This window comes from Kogia breviceps, chromosome 3 (assembly GCF_026419965.1).
Source record: "Kogia breviceps isolate mKogBre1 chromosome 3, mKogBre1 haplotype 1, whole genome shotgun sequence".
In the NCBI taxonomy this organism is placed as follows: Eukaryota; Metazoa; Chordata; class Mammalia; order Artiodactyla; family Physeteridae; genus Kogia; species Kogia breviceps.
In genome coordinates, this window is record NC_081312.1 from 88,420,303 (window position 1) to 88,432,514 (window position 12,212).

Genomic DNA, 12,212 nt, shown 5'->3' on the forward strand with positions numbered 1-12,212 from the left:
ATGAATATGCCTGATTACAAAACCTTTGGGAATGAAGAAAGGGGGCAGGGGGTTAAAAGTGAAAGTTCGAGATCTCAGAGGAGCTAAGAAATTTTGATACATGAGAAATAGGATAAATGAAAGAATATCACCACCGTAATCTGAGGCAGAAAAGGAGATTAAGTAAACAGGATTTAGCCAACATCATACGAAGGAACCATAAATGAAAAGCAGGGTTTTTGTTTTTTGTGGTACGCGGGCCTCTCCCATTGCGGAGCACAGTCTCCAGACGCCCAGGCTCAGCGGCCATAGCTCACGGACCCAGCCGCTCCGCGGCATGTGGGATCTTCCCAGGCCGGGGCATGAACCCGTGTCCCCTGCATCAGCAGGCGGACTCTCAACCACTGCGCCACCAGGGAAGCCCCCTGTAATAACTTTTGAAGACATTGTGAGCCCTGCAGCCACGCTTAGGATAATATTTACAAACTTAAAGACTGATCTTAACATGGTCTTGTGCTTAGGTGGCATGTCTCCTGCAGAGAAGGGAGACAGGAGCCAAGCTGAGCTGTAAGCGTGATTAGAATCAACAAGAAAGAGAAAAAAAAGAAAGTTGGTTTTCAGGGAGAGGTATTTAAGTTCTCCATAATGTGTGTCTGCTACTAAGGAAAAACCAGGTTATCAGCACAGCACCCTCTGGTGTCCAGGAGAGACGCTGCAGCTTTGCCCAGGTGGTAACGGCAAAATTGGTCAGCTCTGTTAATTCCGACAGACATTTACAGTAGTAATCTCTAGTGACCCAAGGGCAACTTGGTGTCCCCAACTGTTGCTTTGAGTTTGGCTCTTACCACCTTTTCACCCCAAATGGGGTGTTTGGGCCTGGCCTGGTTGGAGCTAAGGATATGAAGGGTATGCTGTGGAATTCCCAGTGCCTGGGAAGCTGCCTACTAGTGCCTTCAGGGGGCTATGAGGGTGGGGGAGAGTACAGTTCCATGTTTGAAACAAAAGGCCTTACTTACTCTTTAGTTTCAATTTAACCTGCATTTTAAATTTTACTCTGTGTAACAGAAGCAGAACTTTACACAGTAGTCCCTGATACTGTGTAATGCCAGATGTGGAACCAGCAATTTTGAGAAAGGTTTTGGTGACAGCCAGCTACCTGGAGTTGCCCGGCCTAGATGGATTCCCTCCTTCCCTCCCTCCTTTCCTTCCTTCCTTCTTTCCTCTCTGCCTTCCAAATTTATTAAGAGATGAAAAAGCTGCCTCTTGCCCCCACATCATGCTGCTTTGGATGCAGCTCCATCATTTACTACCTTAGTGTTACTATAGACAGATTGCTAAATCTCCCCATTCCTCAGCCTCATCATACAAAAAATGGGATAATAATAAAGGCACTACATAGGATTGTCCTAGGGATGAGCTGAGGTGATGCATACACAGCACTTAGTACAGGACCTGATAAAAGGAAGTTGGTCAGTGTTAGCTAATCAGCAGTAGCATTATCCCTTTGACCTTTGTTTCACTGGAGACAGGGAGTTCAAATAAGCATTGAGCTGTTACAACAGAAAGGGCTGGTAATCTCCAATGAGCAAGAACCTTAGACTTCCTGTGGAAATACTGTTATGGAGGATGATTATTTAACAAGTACAAGCCCCCCAGGTTTGGGGCAGGGCACTGTACCTGGTGCCAGAGATGGAAGGCATAGTCTTTGGCAACTAGGTACTTATCTTGCTAGCAAAATAGCCCTAGGATTATTATTATTTTTTATATTGAAGTATAGCCGATTGACATGTTTTGTGATAGTTTCAGATGCACAGCAGAGCGACTCAGCCATACCTATACATGTATCGATTCTCCCCCAAACTCCCATCCCATCCAGGCTGCCACATAACACTGAGCAGAGTTCCCTGTGCTATACAGTAGGTCCTTGTTGGTTATCCATTTTAGTGTACATGTCGATCTCAAACTCCCTAACTATCCCTTCCCAGCCCTAGGATTATTTATTGCTACCCATAAAAGTACCTGGGGGAGGCTCTCTGAAGGAGGCAAGGTTTGAGCAGTGCTTCCTCCCAGAGCACTGTGCACTGGGCCCAGTTCCAAAATTCTCATTCCCTGATTGACTTTCCTTACATCACCACTGAAGGAGAAAAGGCAGATTCCACCTTGGGGGTGCAGTGGGATGCAGTGAGGCAGGCTTGGGAGTCAGACACACCTGGGATTAGACCTGGTTTATCCACTCTGGCCATATGACCTTGACCAAGTTATTTAACTTCCTAGCCTCAGGTTTCTCATCTGCAAATGGTGGCCATGTGCTGTGATGTATGTAAAGCCCAGTAGACTGTCTGGCACAGTATGTACAGTGAACAATTTTTTTACATCCCTTCTTGCTTGGCTGCCTTCAAAGAATTAATAAAATGAACACTTGGATTTGGCTACTCACTGCCCTTCCTCCTTGTCACCAGGAATTTCCTAGCCAGTTGGCAGTGGGAAAAAATGATAATTGGTAAATTATCATCATTCTCATCATAAATAGCTGTGAACACCAGATTGCTTTTTTTTTTTTTTTTTTTTTTGCGGTATGCGGGCCTCTCACCGCTGCGGCCTCTTCCGTTGCAGAGCGCAGGCTCTGGACACGCAGGCTCAGCGGCCATGGGTCACGGGCCCTGTGGCATGTGGGATCTTCCTGGACCGGGGCACGAACCCGCGTCCCCTGCATCGGCAGGCAGACTCCCAACCACTGCACCACCAGGGAAGCTCCCAGATTGCTTTTTAACTCGGTGAGAGTTAAAATGCAGGTCCTATGTGTTCCCAAGGGGCCTCTAAAACACCACATGGGAGGTTTTGGAAGAGAATAACAGCTATTGGTCTGTGCACTGATGTGAATGAGCGGAGCACACACACTTTTTCCAACCTCTCTAGAGACAAAAACCCTCCTATGCAACTGCCAGAAACACCTCATCCTTGCCCTGTATGAGTTTGCCAGACCAAACAAATCTGTATCTAAGGATGTATTTTCCACATTCCATATTAGAGACCCAGAAGCATCCTTTCTGCCAGGGTGTGCAAGTAGTATACTTTTTCTTGGTCCACAGCAAATTGCACCAGTGGGTGGGATGAGGTCAGAAGTTAGTCAGCAGTATTCAGGGTAGCCCCTCAGGCATCCACCCAGTAGCAGTATGGTCTGAGTCTGTGTTAATTATAAGAAGAAGTATTTGAATGAAACTTTAATTTTAAAAAAGATTGAAAATGTTCGTAAGGTAAAGTTATTATGCATACTAAATGGTTTTTCTATTTTGTTTCCTTTAGGAGAACTATCCTATCCCTGAACCAGGTCCAAATGGTAGGTCCTTGGAATACTTGCCTTATATTTTATTATTTCTTATTGTTTACCCTGGAGACACATGTGCATTGCTCATTTAGCCCTCTTTTCCTACTGTTTATTACTTAAAAACCTCCATTAAAAACTATGCTTTTGTGAGGCTTTCAACATAGTCCATTGTCCCCAGCATGACTGGATAGATTCAATCTGGCTGCTACATGAAATAAAAGAAACTGGTAGAACCAAGAGAGTTACCATATCAAATTGCTGACTTGTCCCAAAGAGTTTTTGACATAAAATTCTTCAATTTATGGACGAAAGGCAGAATTGTTCCTGTTTTGAACTAATGACAGAGTTACTCTGTCCTCTTTAAGCCAGAGGGTGATTTATATTTGGGTGGATTATATTTGGGTGGCTGAATCATGTTCTAACCCTAATCCAAACTTTGAAAAGGAGTGAGCCTATAGAGCTTAATCTTTTAATTACAAAAGGGAACACCCAGGAAGGTCCAGGAAGACCAGGACCTTCTGTCCAGGGGGGATGGGAGGGGCTCCATGCAGCCCTACCCTACTACCCTAATCAATCAGGAGCAGAAAGCGGGTGAGCACACTGGGGCAGGGTTCCTTTCACCTTTGCTCCACTCCTTCTGGCCGAACCTGCTGAGCTGAGCTGACATGCACATTTCCCGGGGTGGTGTCTGTACCTTTGGAGGTCATGCCACCCTCTTAGCTATGGCAGATCACAACTGACAGTTTTCTAATTCCTTCCATCTCTGGAGTCCCACAGCAGGAAGTGAGGCTGTGGGCAAAGTGTCTGTAGATAGCTCATCCCACACCCAGCCGCTTGGGTGTCTTTCTGTCCTTGATGAGTTGGGGGTGTGCTTCTCCACCTTGTCCCACCTTACCCCAGAACTGTGGCTTCTGTGTGAACATCAGATTGAAGGCAGCTTTCTTGGAGCCTCTAGAGCTTTGCTGCTCAAAGGCCAGTTGGGTTACTGATTTATAGCACTAAGAATACGGACAATAGCTGTTTCTATCAGTGTTTACCAAATAATGTATATTTAAGGCTCAGTGTTTTTACTGAGATATTACATTCAGAGAAGTGAAAGAGACACTTCATTGTGTTCTGAAAAGTTGGTGTGGATTCCAGAGGTGGCAAAAATAAAAGGGGGGTGGGTGCTGTTTTGGATCCAAAGGATCCTTCACTGTTTCTGTCTCTGGAGCAGCATTCTGCTCTCTTTCTTGCAGCCGTTGAATTGGAAGGGGAAATGACGGTAAATTTCAGCTAGAGTTCTAGCAACTCAAATTTAATCTCTTTTCCCTACCTTTGATCTCAGGATCCACCCTGCCACTTCTTACTCTGTTCACCAAAGCCAAGAATGAAGGAAGTTCTACAGAGCCACACCTGTTGGATCTCCCATGGTTTGTGGCAAGGGCAGTGTGTAAGACATCTGAGTGCAGAGCAGAGCTTTGAGTCTCTTTGTCTTTCTAAGGCAAAACTTTTGCTCAGGGAGATATTTTTTAATGTGATAAACTCAGTCAGACTAGGCCAGTAATCCTTTGGGATTTAATTCAGCAGAGGGGCTCAGTAGCATCATTATTTTAAACTTGAAAAACTGACAACAACAATATCACCAAATCTCACTATATTCAAACCTGTAAAGGAGAAATGCCAGTTGAAATCTTTGGATGGTTTAAATTAAAGGTGTACTTTTGAACAAAATAACAGGCATGAAGAACTCAGCCTGATAGCACACAAAGTATTGGCAAGCCTAGATTGTGCCAACCTCTCTGATGAATAGATAAGAATCAAGCATAGCATATTAATTGTCTGGAAGCAGTTATCTCCTAGAAAACTTTTTTTTTCTCTTAGTTGACACACTTCTTCCTACTAATAATATCTTTCATTTGGTATACTAATCAGAGTTCTCCAGAGAAACAGAACTGAGAGAAAAGTTATTATTTATATTTATTTATATATAGATTTACTTAGATATAGAGAGAGACAGGGTGGGGGAAGCTGCCTAGTCTGAAATTTGTAGAGATAACCAGCAGGCTGAAACTTCAGGTAAGTCTTGAGGAGAATTCCATCTCCTTCTGGAAACCTCAGACTTCTTTTAAGCCCTTCAACTGATTGGAGGAGGCTTATCCACAGTATGGAGGGTAATCTGCTTTACTCAAAATCTACTGGTTTAAATGTTTGTTTTATTGAGGTATAATTGACATATAATGTTTTATTAGCTTCAGGTGCACAACATAATGATTTGATATCTGTATATATTGTGAAGTGATCACCACAATGTCTAGTTAACATTTGTCAACACAAATAGTTACAAATTTCTTTTCCTATGATGAGGCCTTTTTTTTTGTATTTTTTGTTTTGGTTGCATTGTGTGGCATGTGGGATCTTAGTTCCCCGACCAGGGTTCAACCCATGCCCCCTGCACTGGGAGTGCAGAGTCTTAACCATTGGACCGCCAGGGAAGTCCCGATGCAAACTTTTAAGATCTGTTCTCTTAGCAACTTTCAAATATGCAACACAGTATTATTAACTATAGTCACTATGCTGTATATTACCTCCCTATGACTGATTTATTTTATAACTGGAAGTTCGTTCCCTTTGACCTCCTTCACCCATTTCACCCACCCTCAACTCCCTGCCTCTGGCAACCGCCATTTTCTGTATCTATGGAGCTTGGTAGGTTTTTGTTTTGGTTTGGTTTGGGTTTTGGTTTTAGATTCCACATATAAGTGAGATCATAAGGTACTTGTCTTTCTCTGACTTATTCACTTAGCATAATGCTCTCAAGGTCCATCCATGTTGTTGCAAATGGCAAGATTTCCTTTTTTTAAAAAAATTATTTATTTATTTATTTATTTTTGGCTGCATTGGGTCTTCGTTGCAGCACACAGGCTTTCTCTAGTTGCAGCGAGCAGGGGCTACTCTTCGTCGCAGTGCGTGGGCTTCTCATTGCAGTGGCTTCTCTTGTTGAGGCGCATGGGCTCTAGGTGTGTGGGCTTCAGTAGTTGTGGCATGTGGGCTCTGTAGTTGTGGCCCGCAGGCTGTAGAGTGCAGACTCAGTAGTTGTGGTGCATGGGCTTAGTTGCTCCGCAGTGTGTGGGATCTTCCCAGACCAGTGCTCGAACTCATGTCCCCTGCATTGGCAGGTGGATTCTTAACCACTGCACCACCGGGGAAGTCCCAAGATTTCCTTTTCTTATGACTAATATTCCATTGTGTATATATGCCACGTTTTCTTTGTCCATTCATCCATCAATGGACACTTAGATTGTTTCTATATCTTGACTATTGTAAAGCTGCAATGAACATGGATGTACTTAAATGTTAATCACATCTAAAAAACACCTTCACAGCAACATCTAGCATTTGACCAAACAACTGGGCACCATAGCCAAGCCAAGCAGATGCATAGAATTAGCCCTCACATGCAATTATTTTGCTCTGTGGAAGCTTTCTTGCCTTACAAGACTTAATCAAGGTTGCTGTTTAGCTCGTTTTTCTCTGTGATCTAAATCTTGTACCTGGCCTTTGAAACCAAGCCCTCTCCTTCATCCAGAGGAAAAATTCCAGGGTGCCTCACAGGGGCAGAGAGGTCCTTCCCTCCCTCACTTGTTTTTTCCTTCTCCTTTATCTTATCAGAGGTGCTGCTGAAGATGCATTCTGTTGGAATCTGCGGCTCAGATGTCCACTACTGGCAGCATGGTCGAATTGGAGATTTTGTTGTGAAAAAGCCAATGGTGCTGGGGCATGAAGCCTCAGGAACAGTCGTAAAAGTGGGATCATTGGTCAAACACCTAAAAACAGGTCAGCAAAGCCCTTCAGCCAATGGATTTGTTTATTCATTCAACACAAATATTTGTATGTGATTTCTCAGGGTCAGGCCCTCTGTTAAACACTGGGGATACAGCAATGAACAAGACAGTCTCAGTTCCCACACACGTGGATCTTATGTTCTGCAGGAGAAGGCAGCTGGGACAGACAGTAAATTAATCAAAATTGCGTTGAGGGCAGCAGAGGAGAATACAGGGTGCGATCAGTATATACTACCTTCCAGACCCCTGGCTTGTCTGAAGAAGGACAATTAGTTCAACACCTGAAGGCAAGTAAGAAATAAGCCAAGTAAAGGGGAGGGGAAAACCGTTCCAGCCACAGGAACCACAGAATGCCTCTACATGCTAAGAACCAGGGCATTCTGTGCAGCATTTATCTTATTGGATGACTTGGAAACCACCAATATTTTTCTAGATTTGATTAATTCAGGGAGGAATTCTCAGCTGTGGCAGATTGTGATGTTCCCCAACTCAGTGAATTAAATCCAAGCTGTCTTAGAATAGCCAGCTGTTGGCTTTAACCTTCCTTTCCTGATGAGGCCACTGAATAGCCTGGAGATGATGGATTATTTGGGGGAAGGAGGGAGTTCTCAGGAGGTGCCATCCTGTGTTATAAGGCTCTCTGAGCCTGACTGCATGGTGAGGGATCCACTAGCTCTGAAGAAGCTAGACATGTGTCTCATTTGGGAATGTCAAGTCAGGCCCTCCATTTATCATCAGTGAAGTCGAGAAAGCCCCCAAAGTTTTTCAGGGTTATCCCAAAGTGGAAGGTTCATAGCTTCCAACAGCCACTGATTGGTTCTTACCTGTGGGACAAGGTCTGTAAATATAAGTCATAATAGGAAGTGGGCTTCTCTAAATTTAAGTTATAACAAGCACTTAATCAGCATCTACAATGGGTCCAGCCTTGTGCCCAGTGCTTTGGGGGATATAGAAAATTGAGAAAATATGATCCCTGGATGCTTCAGTTTAGTTGAGGAGACCAGATATCAGGATATACATAAAAACACATATATATATATATATATACATGTGATTATTTTAAGTTGCTGATCTCTTAAGTTTAAATGCATTTGAACAATCCTGCATTTTTACTCCCCCAATCCAGTGTTCAATGTTTTCGACATCATATTTTACATATTTTTGTTTTGTGTATCCCTTAACTTCTCATTATGGATATAGATGATTTTACTACTTTTGTCTTTTAACTTTCCTCCTATCTTTATGAGTGATTGATCTACTATCTTTACTGTATATTTGCCTTTAGCAATGACATTTTTCCTTTCATAATTTTCAAATTTCTAGTTGTGGTTTTATTTTCCACTTAATGAAGTCCCTTTAACATTTTTTGTAAAGCCATTTTAGTAGTGCTGAACTCTTTTAGCTTTTGCTTGTTTGGAAGACTCTTGATCTCTTCTTCAAATCTGAATGATGGTCTTGCCAGGTAGAATATTCTTATTTCTGGTTGTAGATTTTTCCCTTTCATTACTTTCAATATATCATGCCACTCCTCTGGTCTGCAGAGTTTCTGCTGAAAAGTCAGCTAGCTGATAGTTTCATAGGAGTTCCCTGTGTGTCACTAGTCCCTTTTCTCTTTAAGTTTTGCTTTGGGTTGATCTTGTTTGAGAGTCTGTACTTTCTGGACCTGCATATCTGTTTCCTTTCCCGGGAAAGGAAAACTTCCCAGGGAAGTTTTCAGCTATCATTTATTCAAATAAGTTCTCTGCCTTTTTCTCTCTCTCTTCTTTTTCTAGGACCTTTATAATGTGAATGTTAGTATGCTTGATGTTCCAGAGATCTCTTAAACTATCCTGGGTTTTTTTGGGGTTTTTTTTGCGTTATACAGGGCTCTCACTGTTGTGGTCTCTCCCTCTGTGGAGCAACAGGCACTGGACGTGCAGGCTCAGCGGCCATGGCTTACAGGCCTAGCTGCTCTGCGGTATGTGGGATCTTCCCGGACCGGGACACGAACCCACGTCCCCTGCATCGGCAGGCGGACTCTCAACCACTGCGCCACCAGGGAAGCCCTATCCTTGCTTTTTTTAAAAAAATAAATTTATTTATTTATTTTTGGCTGCGTTGGGTCTTCGTTGATGCACGGGGGCTTTCTCTAGTTGCGGCGAGTGGGGGCTACTCTTCGTTGCAGTGCACGGGCTTCTCATTGCAGTGGTTTCTTTTGTTGTGGAGCATGGGCTCTAGGCACACAGGCTCAGTAGTTGTGGCTCACGGGCTCTAGAGCACAGGCTCAGTAGCTGTGGTGCACGGGCTTAGTTGCTCCACGGCATGTGAGATATTCCTGGACCAGGACTCGAACCTGTGTCCCCTGCATTGGCAGGCAGATTCTTAACCACTGCATCACCTGGAAAGTCCCAAACTATCCTTGTTTTAAAGAATTTTTTTTTCTTCTACTACTCTGTCTTCCAGCTCATCGATCCATTCCTCTGTATCATCTAATCTGTTGATTACTTCTAGTGTTTTGTTTTGTTTTGTTTTTGGTGGAAAGGAAAGCTTGCTTTATTTTGGATGCCGGCAACCGGGGTTCGGGGGGCAGGGAGGGCAGACGCCTGTCCAAAGGCCAACTCCTCCCTCTGACAATCAGTTGGCTACAGCTTTTATAGACAGAGGGAGGGGGCTACATGCAAAAACAGCACAGTCAGCTCTGACAGTCATCTTGAAACTAATCATGAGGTGGTCTGATCAGGGTCATCTTGATTTAAGTACATTTAGTCTTCAGTTCCAGGGTCAGTTTGTTCCCATTTCCTTGAAGCCAGTTCTCAGAGTTGTCACAGCTTATGTCTTGGCTTCAGTTTGGTCATCATGTAGTTAATTTTTTCCACCTGGAAGGGAGTTTCAGTATCTAAAAGACAGCTCACAGAATATGGCTCAGAATATTATCTATAGCCCTTGAGAAGGAACTAAAGGTCCTTGAGTATGCTTAATGACTAAATTATTATTATTTGTTCTCCTTTGACTGTTTTCCTTTGTTTCTGCATTTTCTCACTTCTCTGATTAAACTTATTCTTTGGCTAAAGTATTTCCACAGACAAAAGGCAGGCTGAGGACATGGGGGGAAGGACCATAGTAGGGTCCTGCTCTGTTTCAACATTGTCAGATCATATTTTAAAATGCTGTCTAGGGGCTTCCCTGGTGGCGCAGTGGTTGAGAGTCCGCCTGCCGATGCAGGGGATACGGGTTCGTGCCCCGGCCCGGGAAGACCCCGCATGCCGCGGAGCAGCTGGGCCTGTGAGCCATGGCCGCTGCACCTGCGCGTCGGAGCCTGTGCTCCGCAACGGGAGCGGCCACGACAGTGAGAGGCCCGCGTACCGCAAATAAATAAATAAATAAATAAATAAAAATAAAAATAAAAATGTGGTCTATAGGGAACCCATTTTAAAATATAAATATTTAAATAGATTACAAATAAAAATATATAAAATGTTAGCATGCACACACTACTCAAGAGAAAGCCAGAGTGACTATATTAATATCATAAAACATACAATTCAGAGCAAAGAATATTACAAGGGATAAAGAGAAGTATTATAAAAATTCACCAGAAAGACATAATAATTCTATATTGATGTACCTAACAGTAAAACTTAACAATATAACAAGGAAAGACTTACAGAATGAAAGGAGAAATAGACACGTCTATATTTATAGTTGGAGACTTCAGTATTCCTCTCTAAAAAACTGATAAAACAGGAAGATGGAAAAATCAGAAAGGATACAGAACACCTGAATAATACTAAAGTCAACTTGACCTAATTGCCATTTTTAGAACATACCACCTAAAAGCGACAGAATGCACATTTTTTTTCAAGTACACATAGAACATTCACCATGATAGAACATGTTTTGGGAAATAAAACCTCAACAAATTTAGAAGAATTTAAGTCAAACAAAATACATTTTCTGATCATGATGGAATTAAACTAGAAATCAATAACAGAAAGATATTTGGAAAACTCCCAAATATGTGGAAATTAAATGACACTCATCTAAATAAACCACATGTCTAAGAAGAAGTCACTAAGGAAACTAAAATAAATTTTTTTGAAATTAAAGGTAATAAAAAAACAATGACAGTTGTAGGATGTGACTGAAGTAGTGTCTGGGGGAAGTTTATAGCATTCGATTCTTATATTAAAAATAAGAAAAGTCCCAACTCAGTGATGTATACTTCCACCTCATATCCTACATGAAAATAAAAGTCAGATGGAGTAGTAAATAACTTTATTCAGAAATGCAAATCTTCTAAAACTACTATAAGGAAATTTGGGAGGGAGTTCAAGGTAAGATTATAGGGGTACAGCACAGTTTTTGATTTTCCATATTACCCTGCTAGTGTTGGAGAGTCTCCCGCAGAGACAGGGGGTGGCTCTGGCTCACTGCGGGGATAAGCACACTGGCAGCAGAAGTTCTGGAAAGTACTGCTTGGCATGAGCCCTCCCAGAGTCTGCCATTAGCCCCACCAGAATCTCTAGTGTACTTTTTTAAAATTTCAGTTATTGTATTCTTCAGCTCTGTTTGGTTCTTCTTTATATTTTCTAACTCTTTGTTAAACTTCTCACTGTGTTCATCCATTCGTCTCCCAAGTTCCTTGAGCAACTTTATGATCATTACCTTGAACTAACTCTTTATTGGGTAGATGCTTATCTCCACTTCACTTAGTTCTTCTGAGGTTTTATCTTGTTCCTTTGTTTAGAACATACTCTTCTACCACCTCATTTTTCCTAATTCTGTTTTTATTCCTATACATTAGTTAGATCAGTTTCATTTCCCAATCTTAGAGAATTAGACTGATGTAAGAGATATACTATGGGGCCAGCAGCACTCTCCCTCTGGTCACCAGAGGGGTGTCACCTACGTGGGCTGCATGGGGCCTTCTGTTGTGGCATGCTGACTCCTGTGGGTTGGTGGGTCTGGTCCCTGGCCTAGATGGCGGCCATGCCCTGCTTTGTGCTGAGGCTGCCAGCCACTGGTAGCAGAGGCTGAGTCCTGGCATGGCTGGCTGTGCAGCCTGTGGGGTCCTGGGACTGGTGGGCACATAAGCCCTTTGCACT

The 12,212-nt window shown here is 42.9% G+C and overlaps 1 protein-coding gene across 1 annotated transcript in view; it reads left to right on the forward strand.

Moving 5' to 3' along the window:
- SORD (sorbitol dehydrogenase) overlaps positions 1-12,212 on the forward strand; it is a 35,981-nt gene that overhangs the window by 7,596 nt on the left and 16,173 nt on the right. Inside the window, exons 2-3 of the mRNA XM_059059425.2 lie at positions 3,283-3,316; positions 6,956-7,120. Coding sequence (XP_058915408.1) covers positions 3,283-3,316; positions 6,956-7,120 — 199 coding nt within the window. The remainder of the gene's footprint in view (positions 1-3,282; positions 3,317-6,955; positions 7,121-12,212) is intronic.